At 62.4% G+C, this 14,008-nt stretch overlaps 1 protein-coding gene across 1 annotated transcript; it reads right to left on the bottom strand.

The window, feature by feature from the left end:
* Positions 1 to 2: 2 nt before the first annotated feature.
* LOC113984367 (thyroid adenoma-associated protein homolog) lies at positions 3 to 13,665 on the bottom strand. Its single transcript, XM_027714357.2, has 31 exons — positions 13,562 to 13,665; positions 12,828 to 13,005; positions 12,536 to 12,622; positions 12,224 to 12,251; positions 11,739 to 11,887; positions 11,424 to 11,546; positions 11,067 to 11,187; positions 10,652 to 10,803; positions 10,051 to 10,135; positions 9,619 to 9,755; positions 9,032 to 9,229; positions 7,961 to 8,657; positions 7,712 to 7,864; positions 7,510 to 7,619; positions 7,217 to 7,377; positions 6,802 to 6,968; positions 6,345 to 6,530; positions 5,677 to 5,828; positions 5,145 to 5,288; positions 4,766 to 4,870; positions 4,385 to 4,585; positions 3,980 to 4,130; positions 3,629 to 3,863; positions 3,247 to 3,486; positions 2,892 to 3,117; positions 2,565 to 2,771; positions 2,142 to 2,380; positions 1,760 to 1,942; positions 1,045 to 1,311; positions 756 to 961; positions 3 to 641 (listed from the first exon to the last, which is right to left on the bottom strand). The coding sequence occupies exons 1-31, from the start codon at positions 13,663 to 13,665 to the stop codon at positions 370 to 372; spliced, it is 5,664 nt and encodes a 1,887-aa protein (XP_027570158.1). The 3' UTR covers positions 3 to 369.
* Positions 13,666 to 14,008: the final 343 nt, after the last annotated feature.

Genomic DNA, 14,008 nt, shown 5'->3' with positions numbered 1-14,008 from the left:
GGAACGTTCTTGGCCTCTTTATTTGGGATGAAATCCCAGGTCGGCCGTGGACAAAAACACTGGTTAAAAAAACAGGTGGTGGGAGTTGAGGAGCACAAGGGGATGTGAGGGCTCTGGCGGGCGGGGCCTTCCCTGCCAGCCAGAGCCAAGGGCAGGGATGCCTTGGGCACAGTCCAAGGTGATGATGCACTGGAGTCAGGTGGACAGTTAGAAAACAGTGGGAACAAAGTGAGTGTGTCCCCCACTGCGTGTGATTCCCCTGAGTTAAACCACTGAACCCACAGGCCTGGCTGGTGGCCAGAGACCATCCAGCAAAGAGAGGGATGTGACTGCAGGGTCTCGTGTCACACCACTGCATGCCAGGAGGTGTCAGGCAGTCCCAGATGGTGGTCCCAGCTCTCCTGGTGCATTGCCCTGATTGGACACAGGGGCCAGCCCATGCTGCACCAGCAGCCCTTGCACCAGCTCCAGCTCCTGCTCCAGCTCCTGGGTGCCACAGTCCAACCCTGGCACAGCAGTGGCACCTTCCCCCAGTACCTGCAGCACCCGTACCACCAGCCGGGCCCTCACCAGCAGGACGGCCACGGCTGTGTGGAGTTTGGCACAGCCCAGCACCTTCATCCCCCAGTGGGCACCAGTCCCTGAGGAGAGAGAGGGTGAAGGAGCTGTGAGCATGATGGGGTCTCTCAGGGAAAAGCTGGCCTGGGGATGGGGACACCAGCTCACTTGTCCTGGGGGCTCCACACTCGCCATACCTTGGCTCCAGCAGTGCTTGCAGTACCGCAGTTCCTGCAGCACACCGGGGCCTGTGGCTTCCAGCCAGTGCAGAGCTGAGGCATGGAGTGGGCTGCCAGCAGGCACCTTCTCCAGGAGCTGCATCAGGACAGGGAGCAGCTGCTGTGCCAGGACGGCTGGCTCTGCAAAAACGTTGGGTTCATCCTCCTTGTACAGGCTGGCAGCTCTGCAGGGAAGGCCAAGGCATGAGTGAAGCCAAGGGCTGGCTCAAGGGTACCCTGCACTCCTTCATACCAGCCCACAGCTCACTTGTTGGCCTCCAGCTCCTCCACAATGCTCCTGAGATCTAGGATGGGGAGGTGCTGCAGCAGTGAATTGAAGGTCTCAGGGTGCTCCCCGAATTCTCCCAGAAGGAGCTGCAGGAGGCTCTGGAGCCCCACATTGTCCTGCACAAAGGTGCAGCCATCTCGGAGTGGCTCCCTGGGGTTCTGCTGCAGGAGGCTGGCAAAACCTGAGGCCTCGTGCCGGACCTCCCGCTCCTCGTCTTGCAGAAGGTGAATGGCCATGTTTATCAGCCTGGGGAAAGGGAAGAGAGAAGGGAAGGACACTGCACACAAAGTATTGCAGCCTGCCTGGAGGGGAGGGAAGCACTCACAGTCTCTGTGAGTCCCTGAAGGACTTTTCTCCTGGACTGTAAAAGGCACAACCAGCACTCAAGAACTTGCAGCTTGGGAGGGCAGGGACCATGCTGGGACTGAGGGACCCAGCAGTGTCATCTGCTGCTCATAAGGGACTGGCTGCTTCTATTAAAATGCCAACCAGGCGTTTTTTTGTAGGCTGCAAGCTCTTGGCTGCCAGTGATTTTTGAATGAGTGGGGTTTTCTTCAATGAGTTTTTTGCAGGGGACACCTTTTGCAGAGTCAGTTAACCTGCAGCACGCTACGGCTTCAGGGAGCAGTGCTGCTGGGAACGTGCTGCGGCCACGGGGCAGCACCGCTCCACGGGGATGGGCTCGGGGACCTACCGCAAAGCCACGGGGGCGAGCGAGGGCCGGGCAGCTCGCAGGGATCGCCGCACCACAGCGGCCCCCGCCGTCTGCAGGGAGCGGGCGGCCGCCAGCCGCAGCACCTCGCACGAAGCAGGCCGGTAGCAGTCCTCCAGCGCCGCGCACCAGCGCTCCACCAGCGGGCCGTCCTCGTCCCCGAACCTGCCAGAGGCCAGGCAAGGAGAGGGGATTCAGGCACACCTTCCCGCTCCGTCACGGGGACCAAAGTCCACCAGCGGCGCTGAGGTCACAGGACCCAGGTGCAAAGCTGTGATTTATAGAAGTCATGGCTCTGTTTCCAGCAAGGACTAAGAATCTGCTGGGTGAGTCGGGCAGCTCCCCGGCAGCAGCAGGGACCTACCAGTGGGCGAGCAGCAGGCTGGCAGCACACAGCGCCTGGAAGAGGAGGTCGGGGCCAGGATGCTCAGCCTCCACCATGTGCAGAAGCATCTCCAGGCATGCTGCCCAGGAGCCCTGGAGTCTGTGGGAAGCTTCCTGAGACCATGATGAGGGATCTCTGTAAAGATGCAGCAAAGCCTCAAGGTACAATCTCAGGAACTCTTTGTCCCTTCTCTCTCGCAGCACCGACCGCAAGCTCTCCTAGTTGACAACGGGAAAGAAGGTACATGGTTAGTGGTCCCAGCACTGCGGGGTGTCAACCAGGCAAGTGCCCCACACCCACACACCCTCAGCCTGGGGAACACTGTGCTTCTCAGGGATCCCATCTGTGTGGTGCGCTGGGGACCCCCTGCTTTACTTGGTGACTTTTTGAGCCTTGTCATACCAGCAGTGTCAGCCTGAGAGCCTTCTCCAGCTCCTTGCATGTTCCTCCCTCCCTGGCGACCACCCAGCTCAGGATGGCGAGCTGGACATCGGGATTGGGCTGCTGGACAAGGGAGCAGACAGCAGCAATCCGCTCGCTGTCTGCCAGCTGAGCTGCCTCGCTGCACATGAAGTGGGCCATGGTTTGGTGGAGAACAGCCAAGCCAACCTGCAGAAAAAACCAGGATTCCTCTCCCAGTGCTCAGCCTCCAGCGAGCGGTCCTTGTGCCCTGCCCAGGCCCACTGCCAGTCCGGCCATGGCCATGATTTTCCCGGCAGGCAGCGGTACCTGTGGCTCGGCACGGCCTGGCTTTCCCCCCGGCAGGAGGCTGCCCAGCTCAGTGCTGATGGAATCACAGATGTGCCGGGCGAAGCCAGGGCTGAAGGATGCAGGGAGGAGGGCGAGGACCTGGAGGAAGGCGGCGCGGACGAGCGGGCAGCGCTGGGCAGGGGTGAGCAGCCAGCCCCGTGCCTCCAGCTGCACAGCCACGGGGTGCAGCGCCTCGGCTGACAGCCTGCAGGGAGACACGGCCTTACCACGGGCACAACGCCGGGCTGGCCGCCCTTCTGTGGCCAAAAAGCTGTGTCTTGGCACGCAGTAACCACAGGGGTTGTAGGTGGGGGGATAGCCTGGCACCACTCACCCCCTGGTGCCCGTGGCAGAGGCCAGCAGTGCCCGCATCTGCAGCAGGTGCCCATGGACAGCATTGTGCGAGCGGATCCGTCCGGGTGCCGTGGGGAGCTGCCGGGTGAGCTGCAGGAGGAGCCCACGGCGCCGGGGTGGTGGGACAACGGGCACCAGGGCCTTGGCAGCCATCGCTCGCACGGCGTAGATGGGGCTCTCTGCCAGTCCCAGCAGTGGCCCCAGGAAGGGAGCAGAGGAGCTGTGGAGCAAAAAGGCACCGTGTTGTGATGCTCTAGTCAGAGCAAAACCCCCTGAGAGCCAGGGCCACCCCCAGCACCACAGGACCCCCTCCCACTGTAGGAGTCCTTGGCTGAGGCAGAGCATCCCCACTGCCCCCTCACCTGCCGGAACCGTCAGCACCAGGATGCAGCTGGGCCAGGAGGGTGAGGATGGCGTGGAGCGCGGGGTGCAGACGGAGCCCCCCTGGCATGGGCGTTGTGGCCACCCTGAGCTCATCCAGCAGCACAGCACCCAGCTTTGGGTGCTGCCCGAGGAAGGCGGGCAGGCTCACCCCCTCCGCCGGGCAGCCCTCCCCGTGGCTCCGCGGCTGCCCCAGCAGCCGGGACGTGAGGGCGCCTGCAGGGACAGAGAATGCAGCGTCAGGTCCCATCCAACCCTGCCCGACCCCCTGCACTTCACCCCAGCCAGGCTCTGAACCCAGGGGTGAGGGATCTCTCCCTGTCAGTACTCACTGAAGAGCTGGATGGCCGCGTTCCTCATGGCCCAGCACGGTGAGCCCAGACCCCGCAGCGCCAGGGCCATCATGGGTGTGGCGTGGCACAGCACCGCCCCACCCAGCCCTGTGCCACGCACCAGCGTCTGCAGCACGTGGAGGGCACACACCTGGGGAGAGTGCAGGGATCAGCATCACTGGGCAGGGAGGGCATTCGTGCTTCCACAGGAAGAAAAGATGGTGGGAAAAGACAGGGGAGCCAAGGGGCCAGCAGCAGCTGGGCAGCACAGTCAGGACTTTGGGTTTTTGCTCACTCTGAGGTCTCCACACCAGCACTGGATACCCAGTGCGGCTCCCTTCAGGGGACCTTGTGCAGATCACCCTGTCCCCAACAGGCTCCAGCAGCCAGGAGCCCCAGACCCACCTGTGGGAGGTCGAGGGTCTGGTCCCAGTCCTGTGGCAGTGCCGTGGTGGCCAAGGCCAGCAGTGTCTGGATGCAGCGGGTCAGCAGCGGCCGTGCCTGTGCCGGGGCCTCCCCGCTGACGATGCAGAGGAAGAGCATGGGGAAGCCGGCGGCACGGCGTGTGATCGAGCTGCTGCGGGGTCCGCTCAGCGCCTCCAAGCCCTGGCAGAGAAACAAAACCCACTGAGATATGGCTGGAAACCCGCTGCATGGAGCCTGCAGCTGCCCTGCAGTGCCCAGCACCAGCATCTTGGTGCTTGCCCCAGGGTGTGAGGACACAGGGAAACAACCCCGGGGCTCCCTGGGGCATGGGGGAATCAAGGAGCACAACGAGCACAGTACCTGCTCCAGCACGGCCCGGGGGATGGCCTGCAGCTCCGCATCTGGGTGGTTCAGCAGAGCAGCACAGAACTTGGTGAAGCCCATGCTGCAGCCCTCCACTGCTCCCTGGGGCACAGCAGTGTCAGGGCCCTGCACCCCAAAGGCTGCATCCACCAGCCCCCCCCAGCCCCAAAAACCTCTTTGCAAAGGGGAAGGAGAAAGCAAGCAGACACGATGGTGTGGGGATATGACAGGGGATCCCAGCCACGGGCTTCCAGCTGTCCCCACGTCCTGCCTGGAGCAGACTCTGCCCTGCTCCACTCGCCCTCCCTCCACACCAGTGAGGCCAGAGCAAGGACAGAGCTGAAGGGGCAGGCAAGAGGTCAGGACATGCTCTTACCCAGTGCCGGCACCGCAGCAGGATTTCCTGGAACACCCTGGTGGCCATCTGCAGGGTGGGGAGTGGTAGCAGGGGGCCCAAATCGGCAGGCAGTGCTGGGGCCAGCAGCAGCTCAGCCAGGCCCCCCAGGAGCAGCCCAATCTCCTGGGAGGAAGAGGAAGGTCAGCAAGACTGGCATAGAGGAGGATAAGCTGTGAGGCTGTCAGAAAGGAGCTGGGATGGGCAGCTGCAGGGCTGCAACCTGGGAAGCCCAGCTCTGCCACAACTGGGGGCTGTCAGTGTCTGGGAACCAGCTGAGCTTCATAAGCACAGGCAGGGAGGGGAGGTGCTTTTGGGAAGGCTGGTGGTTGCATCTTCCCTGGAAGGGGTGAGGATGTGTGTGAGAGCTCCGAGGTAAGGACAGATTCCCCCGTGTTCATCTCCAGCAAGGGTGAACGCCCCAAGGGGAGGTGAAGAGCAGCTGGGGTGGGCAGGATGGTGAGCACCATGCCAGGCTGCCCCTCTCCCACTACCATGAGGAAGGGATCCCTACCTTCACTGACACCCAGCAGCATGTCAGGATCAGGCTGTGCTCCTCTGACAGGAGGACTGAGTCCCCCTCCTCTTCCTCCTGCCCTTGGTCCTTCCCCAGCATGATGAGGGAGCCAATGGCATTCCCCATCTCTGCAAATGATGGGGCAGCAGCTGCAAAAGGGAAAGCCTTGTCTGAGCAGGGTGGTGTGGGTCAGCAGGAGGGGGTGCTGCTGGGGTTCAGGGGGACAGATCCCTGTCTGGCCCCTAGTGGCTCCTGCCCTGCCATGCGCCCCATTCAGGACTGCAGCTGCCCTTTGCCCACTGCTCTTCCAGCTGCTTCCATCTTGCAGGTGCCTTGCTGCTTCTGGAAGGCTTTTGCCTCTTCATGCAGTTAAGAAAGGGACTCAAAGCCAGGCACGCTCCTGCAGCTTCCAGGATCCTCTGCCCAGCTCCTGCAGCTTCCAGGACCCTCTTCCCAACACCTGGAGCATCCTTCCCAGGTGTCCTGCTTTGGACTTTGCTCCCTGGCCAACATTCTGTGCCCAACCCCAGCACTGTCCCCTGCTAGAGACACTGAGCCCAAAGCAACTGCATCCACCCAGGTTGGAGGGCTGCTGGGTCAGGAATGGCTGTGATTCAGGTGTCAGTGGTTCCCAGGGCTGGTTCCCTCCATGGGGACATGCTCACCTTGCTCGTTGGTGCCAGGGCCTTGCTGGCTCTGCAGAGCACCCAGGAGGAAGGAGGTGACGTCTCTCACCGTGGTCACGAGGCGGGTGAGGAGCTCCTGCCAGCTCTGAGCCAACTCTGCTGCCTGCATGGAGACGGCCACCTCCGGCACCTGGAGCAGGCACCTCCGCAGGGCTGCGATGGCTCCTGCAGGACACCCACCCCTGGTCACTGTGGTACCAGCACAGCCCTGGCTCTCCTGCCTGAGCCCGTGGCTGATGTGGCTCACAGGCAGGGGCAAGGACAGGGCCCTGGGTGAGGGCGTGTTGGGCAGGGGGAGTGGCAATACAAGGAAACTGAGGCAAGGATGTGGCACCAGCATATGTGACCTCAGTCCTGCCTGTGCAATTCCTGCCTGCTCTAATTCCTGGGGAGCTGCTGCAGGAGCTGCTCACTGCCCTGCTAGGCTGGGCCATACCGTGCATGGGTGCGGTGGCCGCTGCCCGCAGCAGGTCCTGACGTGCCACCATGTACTGGGCTTGCAGCAGGTGGAGAAGGTGCTGGGCGAAGCACAGCCCTCGGTTGGGCAGCGTCAGGGCTGCTTCGGCCTCCAGGGCCAGGCTCTTCATGGTGCCACTGTCTGACCTGGGGCAAGAGGCAGACACTGCTGCGAGGACCGGGGAGTTTCCTGCTCATTTTGTGCCATGAGGTTCCTTCCTCCCCTGGTGCAGGCTCCTGTGCCCCAACCCTCCCCACTGCAAGGCTGTCGCAAATGCCAGCCATTGCTGCCCTGAGATATAAACGCAAACTAGTGAGGCACAAGTGCTGCCAGTGCACTCTCGGGGCTCCTGTGCCACCACAGGGAGAGGGAGGGAGGGGCCAGGAGCTCGTACTTCTGCAGGATGGTCTTCATCAGCACAGCTCCAGCTTCAGCCTCCTGCACTCGGGGGCTGCCCAGGGTGTCCTGGGCCAGCTGGAAGAGTGCCAGGGCGATGGGCTCAGGGAATGTAGCAGGGAAGTAGCGGACAAGCAGCTCCGAGGCCAAGTCTCTGATCTGCCAGGACAGAGAAGAGGTGGGGGAAAGTGGGACATGGGAGAATGGGAAGCGTGGTCGGTTTCCCCTCTGAGCCTGCTCGAGGCCAAGGCAGGCATCTTTATGACCTCTCCTTGTTTTTAGGAGGCTCACCTCGTTAGTGCTGTCCTGCAAGCAGCTCAGCAGTGCCAACAAATTGGGCTGGGAGAAGAAGTCCCAGCAGCCTCTCTGCTTGGCGTAGCTCAGCAGTGTGGCCATGGTCCCTGTGATGGGGACATGGGGCAGTGGGATGGGATTGTCAGGGATCACCCCTGCAGCCCAGGAGTGATACTCCAGGTAGGTTTCCCATACTCACGTGGGGGCTGGCCTTTCTTCCTGTTGGGGCTCCAGGTGTCTGTGCAGGTCTCCAAAACAGCAGCCAGGAGGAGCAGAGCTGTCTTCTTCCTCTGGTAGTTGGAGCCCGGGCTGAGTGAGGCGATGCTGAGCTGCAGCAGCCACTCCACGAAGGCTGCAGGCAGAGAACACAGCAGTGAGGGATGCTGGGCTGGGCACCCACCTGTGGATCCCCTGGGGCTGCGGTGGAGGTGCTGGGTGGCTGCCTCACCTACTGCCTGGTTGAGCTGCCCAGCTCCCTGTCCTGGCTCGGTGCCTCGCGGCACCTTCCCCCGCAGCTGTGCCAGTGAGCTGTCCCGCAGCCGGACCAGCGCCTTCCTCACCGCTGCCTGCAGCAGCTGCCGGAACGAGGAGGAGTCGCAGTTGAGGTTGAGGGGCAGGAACTCCCGCAGCAGCTGCATCTCAGTGCTTGAGAGGGGCTGGTTGGTGCTGGGGCTGCAGCAGAGGAGGCCCAGTGCTGCCAGCCGAATGCCCTCCTCGCGGGCACCCAGGCAGCAGGAGAGCCGCTCCAGAGCCTCGTCCCACAGTGGCAGGACCCCTGCCACGCTCTTCTGTGCCTTCAGCAGCGAGACCCAAGCCCGGAGTGACGCCGTGTCCTGGCCACCAAACTGGATGGCCAGCGGCGCCTGGGAGGCTGGGAGCTGCCGTAGGGTCCAGGTGAGGAGGTGGTTGGCAGCGTTGCTCTGCAGGATGGGCAGGGGGGAGCGGAGGGCCTGGGAGAGCAGGGATAGCCAGCACAGTGCCCAGCGCTCTGCCAGAGCTGCCTCTGTGCCCTGCTGCCCCTCCTGCCACTCGCTGAGCTGCTGCCGCACCAGCACCTTGTAGACCTCAGCAGCGGCAGGACACAGGTGGTTGGTGGAGAGGCAGCTCAGGAGGTGCTGCGGGAGGTCCGGGTAGGCATCCAGCACCTGGGAGAAAGGCAGGTGACCCTCATCTCCCTGTCAGATTGAGAGCTGCATATGGCAGCAACAGATCTGGGTACAGACTACGCTGCAGTCAGCCCTGGCACTGACCACCTCAAGCTGCTTTTGGTCAGCTTTAGGTGGGCACCAACAGGCAAAGCTTCCCTTCCCACTGGCACTCTCCAGGGAGGCACTGCTGTAGCTCACTACCCAAGGGATATCATGTCTTGGGTGATGCTAAAACAGCCCCCCTGGGTGAGAAGGCTGCCTGCTCACATGGCCGAGTTGGGTAGAAGGTGAAAGGCAATGGACAGAGGCTGTGCCTCCCTGGCAGCAGTACCAGCTGTGACCAAGCCTCCCTGTTCCCCCACCTTCCCTACCTGCTGGCTGCCCATGTAGGGGATGATGGCACACAGGGGCACATATCTTGCTTTAATCTGCCATGGCATTGAAACCACCCTCTGCAGCGTCTGTCGGTAGAGGGATCTCTCCTGATCCTGGAAGTGCTGGCACTCAAGGTGGTAGATCTCCAGGAGCAGTCGGAAGGAGCTGTGGATGAACTCAGACACCCCTTCCACCTGCAGGAGAACGACAGGAAACAGGAGGGGTTAAGGTGGGCTCCCTCTCCTGTCTTGATTTTCTGTGGCTGTGGACTTTCAGTACTGGCTGGTAACCCTGGGATTAGGAGCTGGGGATATGGAGATGGCAGGCAATGAGCCAGCAGTGTGGACAGGCTGGGACTGTGCTGGTGGGTGCTGCCCTAGGGCGGGTGAAACACTGGGACATGGCCCTGCAGAGCCTGTGTGTGACAACGCCCACGCCCTCAGCAGAGTGGGTGCCCCTGCCCTGGCAGCCACAGGCCAGGGGGTGTATTCAGCTGAAACAGGCAGGGGTGGCTATGGGCTGGGGCTGAAGGAAGGGCTGTTCCTGGCTGCCATGGTATGGCCCTTTGGCATCCTGGCCTTACCGGGGTCTCAGCATTGTCCCACAGCAGCTGCGTGACCTGCTGGAGCAGCTCGGTGTCCTGGGCCAGGATGCGGGTCCCCGTCAGGTGCCAGATGGCAGGAAGGCTCTCCCGCAGGCGCTGCAGCCACAGGGCACAGGCTGCCAAAGCAGAGAGCTCTGCTGCAGCCCCTGCCCCCAGACTCGCCTGCAGCAGAGCCGGCAACAGGCTGGGGGCTTAAGGACTCCGTGTGCAGTGGCAGCAGTTCCTCCGTCAGGTACATGAGAGCCCCAGAGGGTCAGTGTCCTTGGGGCTGGAGCAGAAATTAATAGCAGCTACCAAGATCCAGAAAAGCATCTCCCCAGGGAGAAGACGAAGCACATGGGAGCTCTATGCACCACAAGCACAGGGAACCTTTCAAACCTCCCCACTGTGGCAGGGAGGTTCACTTCCTACCTTGGAAGCAGTAGTAGTGGCAGTCCTTCTGCTCCTTGGTGAGGGCACACACAGCAGGAAAGACCATGTCCAGCAGCAGACAGGCCTGTGGGAGCACAGTGGCTCAGGGAATAGGCAGGTGCAGGCACAGGCTTTCCAGGGTGAGAAAACCCTGCTGTGAGACAGGCAAGGAGAATGCTGCCTGGTTCTCCTGCTCTTTCAGCAGCTTATTGCTCACTTTCACTCCCTGTCTGAAAGTCCTCAGCTCCTGAGAACTTGGGAGAGGCTGGAGATGGGCAGGGCTGGAGGCTGTGCTCCACAGGGGCAGCTCTGGGTGGATCCTGTGGGACCATGGGGTGAAACACAGCTTTGCTTGTGCAGGGGCTACTTTTGGCACTGCTTGGCTTCTCAGCCCCTCAGGAGAGGGAAATCCCTGCTCAGATGTCTTTGGAAAAAGCAAGTTACTGGCTAACTCACTGTGCTCAATGGGATGCACAGAGCTGCTGGTGTGGAGCAGTGCAGCCTGGCTGCATCTCCCAGGGATCCACAGCCCCTGTAAGAGGCTGCCAGCTCTCTCCAAGGGCTCTCTCGAGCCCTGGCTGCTGGGTTTGAGCTCTCCTACCTTGTGAGGGAAGCCCTCCAGCTGGCAGCTGAGGATGTCTGTCTTGCAGCATGTCAGCAAACCTCTGGTGAGCACCAGCTTCTCTATCCCATCTGGTTCCAGTACAGGGGGGACCTCCACTGCCAGCTCCCCAAACTTCAGCTCCCCAGTGCCTGATGGAAAATGGCTGCATTGGATGGCAGGAAGGTGGCAAAGCCAAATGCTGCTCTGAGAGCAACCACCCTGGCTCATCCCAGAGTGGCCATGGGAGATGCCATGAGGCATCTGGGATGCCAGAGGCAGCTGGGACTCCCAGACCCCGAGAGACAGACACAGCAGCAGAGTCCGGCTTGGCACCAGCCTCTGTCCCCTTACACCCAAACACTCTTGTCACCCGTTGCCAGAGGCCATTCCCAGCTCGGGATGGAGCACCCACCTTGGCTGGGGAGCTGGAACAGGGTCAGCGTGGCGCTGGCCCCACACTGGGGCTGTGGGGCCGTGTTCACCAGCATGCTCAGGGCTGTGCCTGCCAGCAGCCTCGTGTCCTTGTTCGGGGCCTGGACTCGCAGGGAAGGCAAAGGCACAACTCAAACCACCATTTAAAACCAAAACCCATTTAACTGCCTCCTCCATGCCCCTGCAGGCAGCTACAAAGGGTCCCTCAGACATGCCAGACACTGGGCTGCCTCTGCAGGCTTCCCCTGGGGAAGAGAATGGGGAAAGCTCCTAGGAAGGATGGCATTGCTCTGCTCCTTGGGACAGGCAGCCCTATCCCTCTCAGAGCCTTACTCACCTTCCCCCAGGCCACCTCCAGCAGCAGTCCCAAGAGGCTCTGCAGGGTCTCACTCTTTCCCACTGCACTCCACACCAGGGGGGCCACATCCTTTGGCAGCGCCTGGAAGAGCTGGAGGCAGGCCTGGAGGAGCAGGAGGGATGGGTGCCACAGGGATGGCCATCAGTATCCCTCACCTCCAAAAAAGCAGTGATGTCCCAGGAATGGCCATTTAAAGCGGCTCGATGTGTTACACCCCTCTTGGACACTGCTGCCAGTGCCCAGCCAGTCCTTGCAGGTACTGATCCTTCTCCTGCTCCGAAATCCAGCTCTTACCTTGATGCCCAGGTAGCCCCAGGTGCTGCCAGGCACGGGCTGGCTCTGCAGCACCCAGTGCAGGGTGCTGGCCAGGCGCTGCAGCAGCAGGGCCAGGTTCTCCCGCCAGTGCTGCCGTCCCAGGCTGCTCTCCTCCAGGAACATGCACACTGCGGGCAAGGGGACACCATCAGTGCCATCCCAGCACTGTGCTCACAGCCAGCCCTGCTCCCCCAGCTCAGTCAAGGGCTGTGGTGCTGGTAAGTGAGGTGGGAACGGGGCTGGGATGCTGGGGATGCTTTGGCTTGCCTGGTTTTCAGCTGTCCCAGGTGAGTGGGCAGAGCATTTTGTGCTGTTGGGACCTCTGCAGAGATCCCACAGATGTGATTGATCCCTGCTCCCCCTCCCATGAGTGCAGAGGACTCAGTCTGGGTGGGCAGGGGATGTCCCGTGCACTGGTGGTGTGGGCTGGAGAAGCCCCCAGAGGGGAAGGAACAGAGACTGACCTGACTGAAGGTCCCCCGGAGACAGCACCTGTAGGGGCAGAAGGACAGCTTGTCCCACGGGATGACATGCTGGGGCTCAGTGCCTTGGACAGGAGGGTCCTGCCTGTGCCAGAAGCTGCCCCAGGGATGAGCAAAGGGTTGGTGTGATGGGCAGCCACATGTTGCCAGCTGCAACCAAGGGCAAATCCCCGGAATGGTGGGAAGTGAAGTGAAGGACCCCGAGCAACCCCAACCAGGAGGTCCCTGTCACACACAGTCTCCACCCAAACCCCCATGAAAGTCAGTGCCACCGCACAGCTGAGGTTCTCTCACCTCTCCCTGCAGTGCCAGGCTGGCCAGCAGCGTGCCCACCTCCTGGGCCAGGAGGGCTTCCTTTCCCACTGCCAGCTGGGTCACCATCTGCTGGGAGACACCCTGAGTCAGCCACTGTGCCCAGACCCCCCAGAGACACTGGCTGCAGAGTGCTACCAGGAGAGCCTGCAGTGTCTCCAGTAAGGATGCTCTGCTCCAGAGCCGTGCCAGGGCCAGGAAGAGCGGGGTGAGACCTTGCACTTATGGCCAACAGTTGCTCTGAAGTCGCAGCCCAGCCGGTTGCATTACAGACCTGTTCCAGTTTCTGGAAGGAGCTGGAGCTGCTGGTTGCCTCCATCTGGAAAGCCAGGATGCAGCGGAGCAGGGGTCGTGCCTCTGCCTCACCCAGCGCCTGCAGACCCTCGCTCAGCACCCGTGTCAGCAGCAGAGCCTCCTCCAGGTGCTTCTCTTTGCATCTCTTGGCAGTACTCCTGGAACAGCACAGGCATGGGGTGAGGATACCCCGGCCCGGTGGAGGTTGTAGTGGGGGGAATACCCTGGCTCAGTCGGGTCTGGGGTGAGAATGTTCCAGTGCAATGTGGATTGGGGTCGGGGTGCTCCAGCTTGTTAGGTGTCAGGGTTGGAGTGGCCCATCTTGTAAGGGTCCTCTCTTCCAACTGCACTCAGCACTGCACTGGGGGGAAGGGGAGATCGCGTGGGGGAAACGACACGAACTCCTCAAAGGTTAGAGCCTGCAAACCCTTTGTGGGGCGGGGCGGGCGGTGCAGAAGGACATGAAAAATCCTAAAGACTGCTGCCCTGCTGCTACAGAGCAGGCTGGAAGGGACTGGGGACACGTGGGGGTAGCTCGAACCCCTGGGTACCGACCCTCTCACACTCCCTCCCTGCCGGCCCGCGCCGGGGGGATGCTCGGGGGGATGCCGAGATCCGCGCCGGGCGATGCGGGGGCTCCACACCGGGGGTTCCCCGACGGACCCGCAAGCGGGGGGATACCGGGAGCTCCCTCCCCGGGGCCCGCGGCCTTACCCCGCGAATTGGCGCAGGCAGCGCAGGCAGGACAGCACCGGCGAGGCGATGCCCAGCGTCCCGTAGAAGGCGGCGCAGGCCCGCGCCTCCCGCTCCGCTCCCATGGCCGGGAGCGCCGGCACCACAGACCATAGAGCTCTCTGGAGCTCGGGCGGGCTCCGCCGGGCTCAGCGGCCCCCCCTAGCGCTGTCCCCGGGCCCGCCGGGCTCCGCCGGGCTCCGCCGGGCACCGCGGGGCTCCCGGGAGCGCCGCTCGGGAGGAGGGATGCGCGCGAAGCCGAATCCTTGGATCCACCGCCGGCTGCGTGCCAGGGGTTGAAAAGCATCACCATCATCCCAAACTGTTTCGAGAGTCAGTTAAAAGTGAGAGACCCCAGAATGGCTGAAAAACAGGGACGCGGTGCTGCCTGCCGAGCACAGAGGGATTCGGTCAATGTGAGGTGGTGAG

Source organism: Pipra filicauda, unplaced genomic scaffold (assembly GCF_003945595.2).
Source record: "Pipra filicauda isolate LSUMZ 115617 unplaced genomic scaffold, ASM394559v2 scaffold33_size4404698_pilon, whole genome shotgun sequence".
NCBI classification, from domain to species: domain Eukaryota; kingdom Metazoa; phylum Chordata; class Aves; order Passeriformes; family Pipridae; genus Pipra; species Pipra filicauda.
Note: the sequence above shows the minus strand (reverse complement) of the source record. Positions and strands in the feature narration are given on the sequence as shown.

Bases quoted from the DNA above. Each gene is read 5' to 3' on its own strand.
- LOC113984367 (XM_027714357.2), bottom strand. From the start codon at position 13,665: ATGGGAGCGGAGCGGGAGGCGCGGGCCTGCGCCGCCTTCTACGGGACG. The intron at 9,756-10,050 runs GTAGGAAGTGAA...CTGCTTTGGCAG, and splicing joins CCACTACTACTGCTTCCAAG to CCTGTGCCCTGTGGCTGCAG. The intron at 4,586-4,765 runs GTACTGTGCTCG...TTTCTCTGCCAG, and splicing joins CCCGGGCCGTGCTGGAGCAG to GGCTTGGAGGCGCTGAGCGG.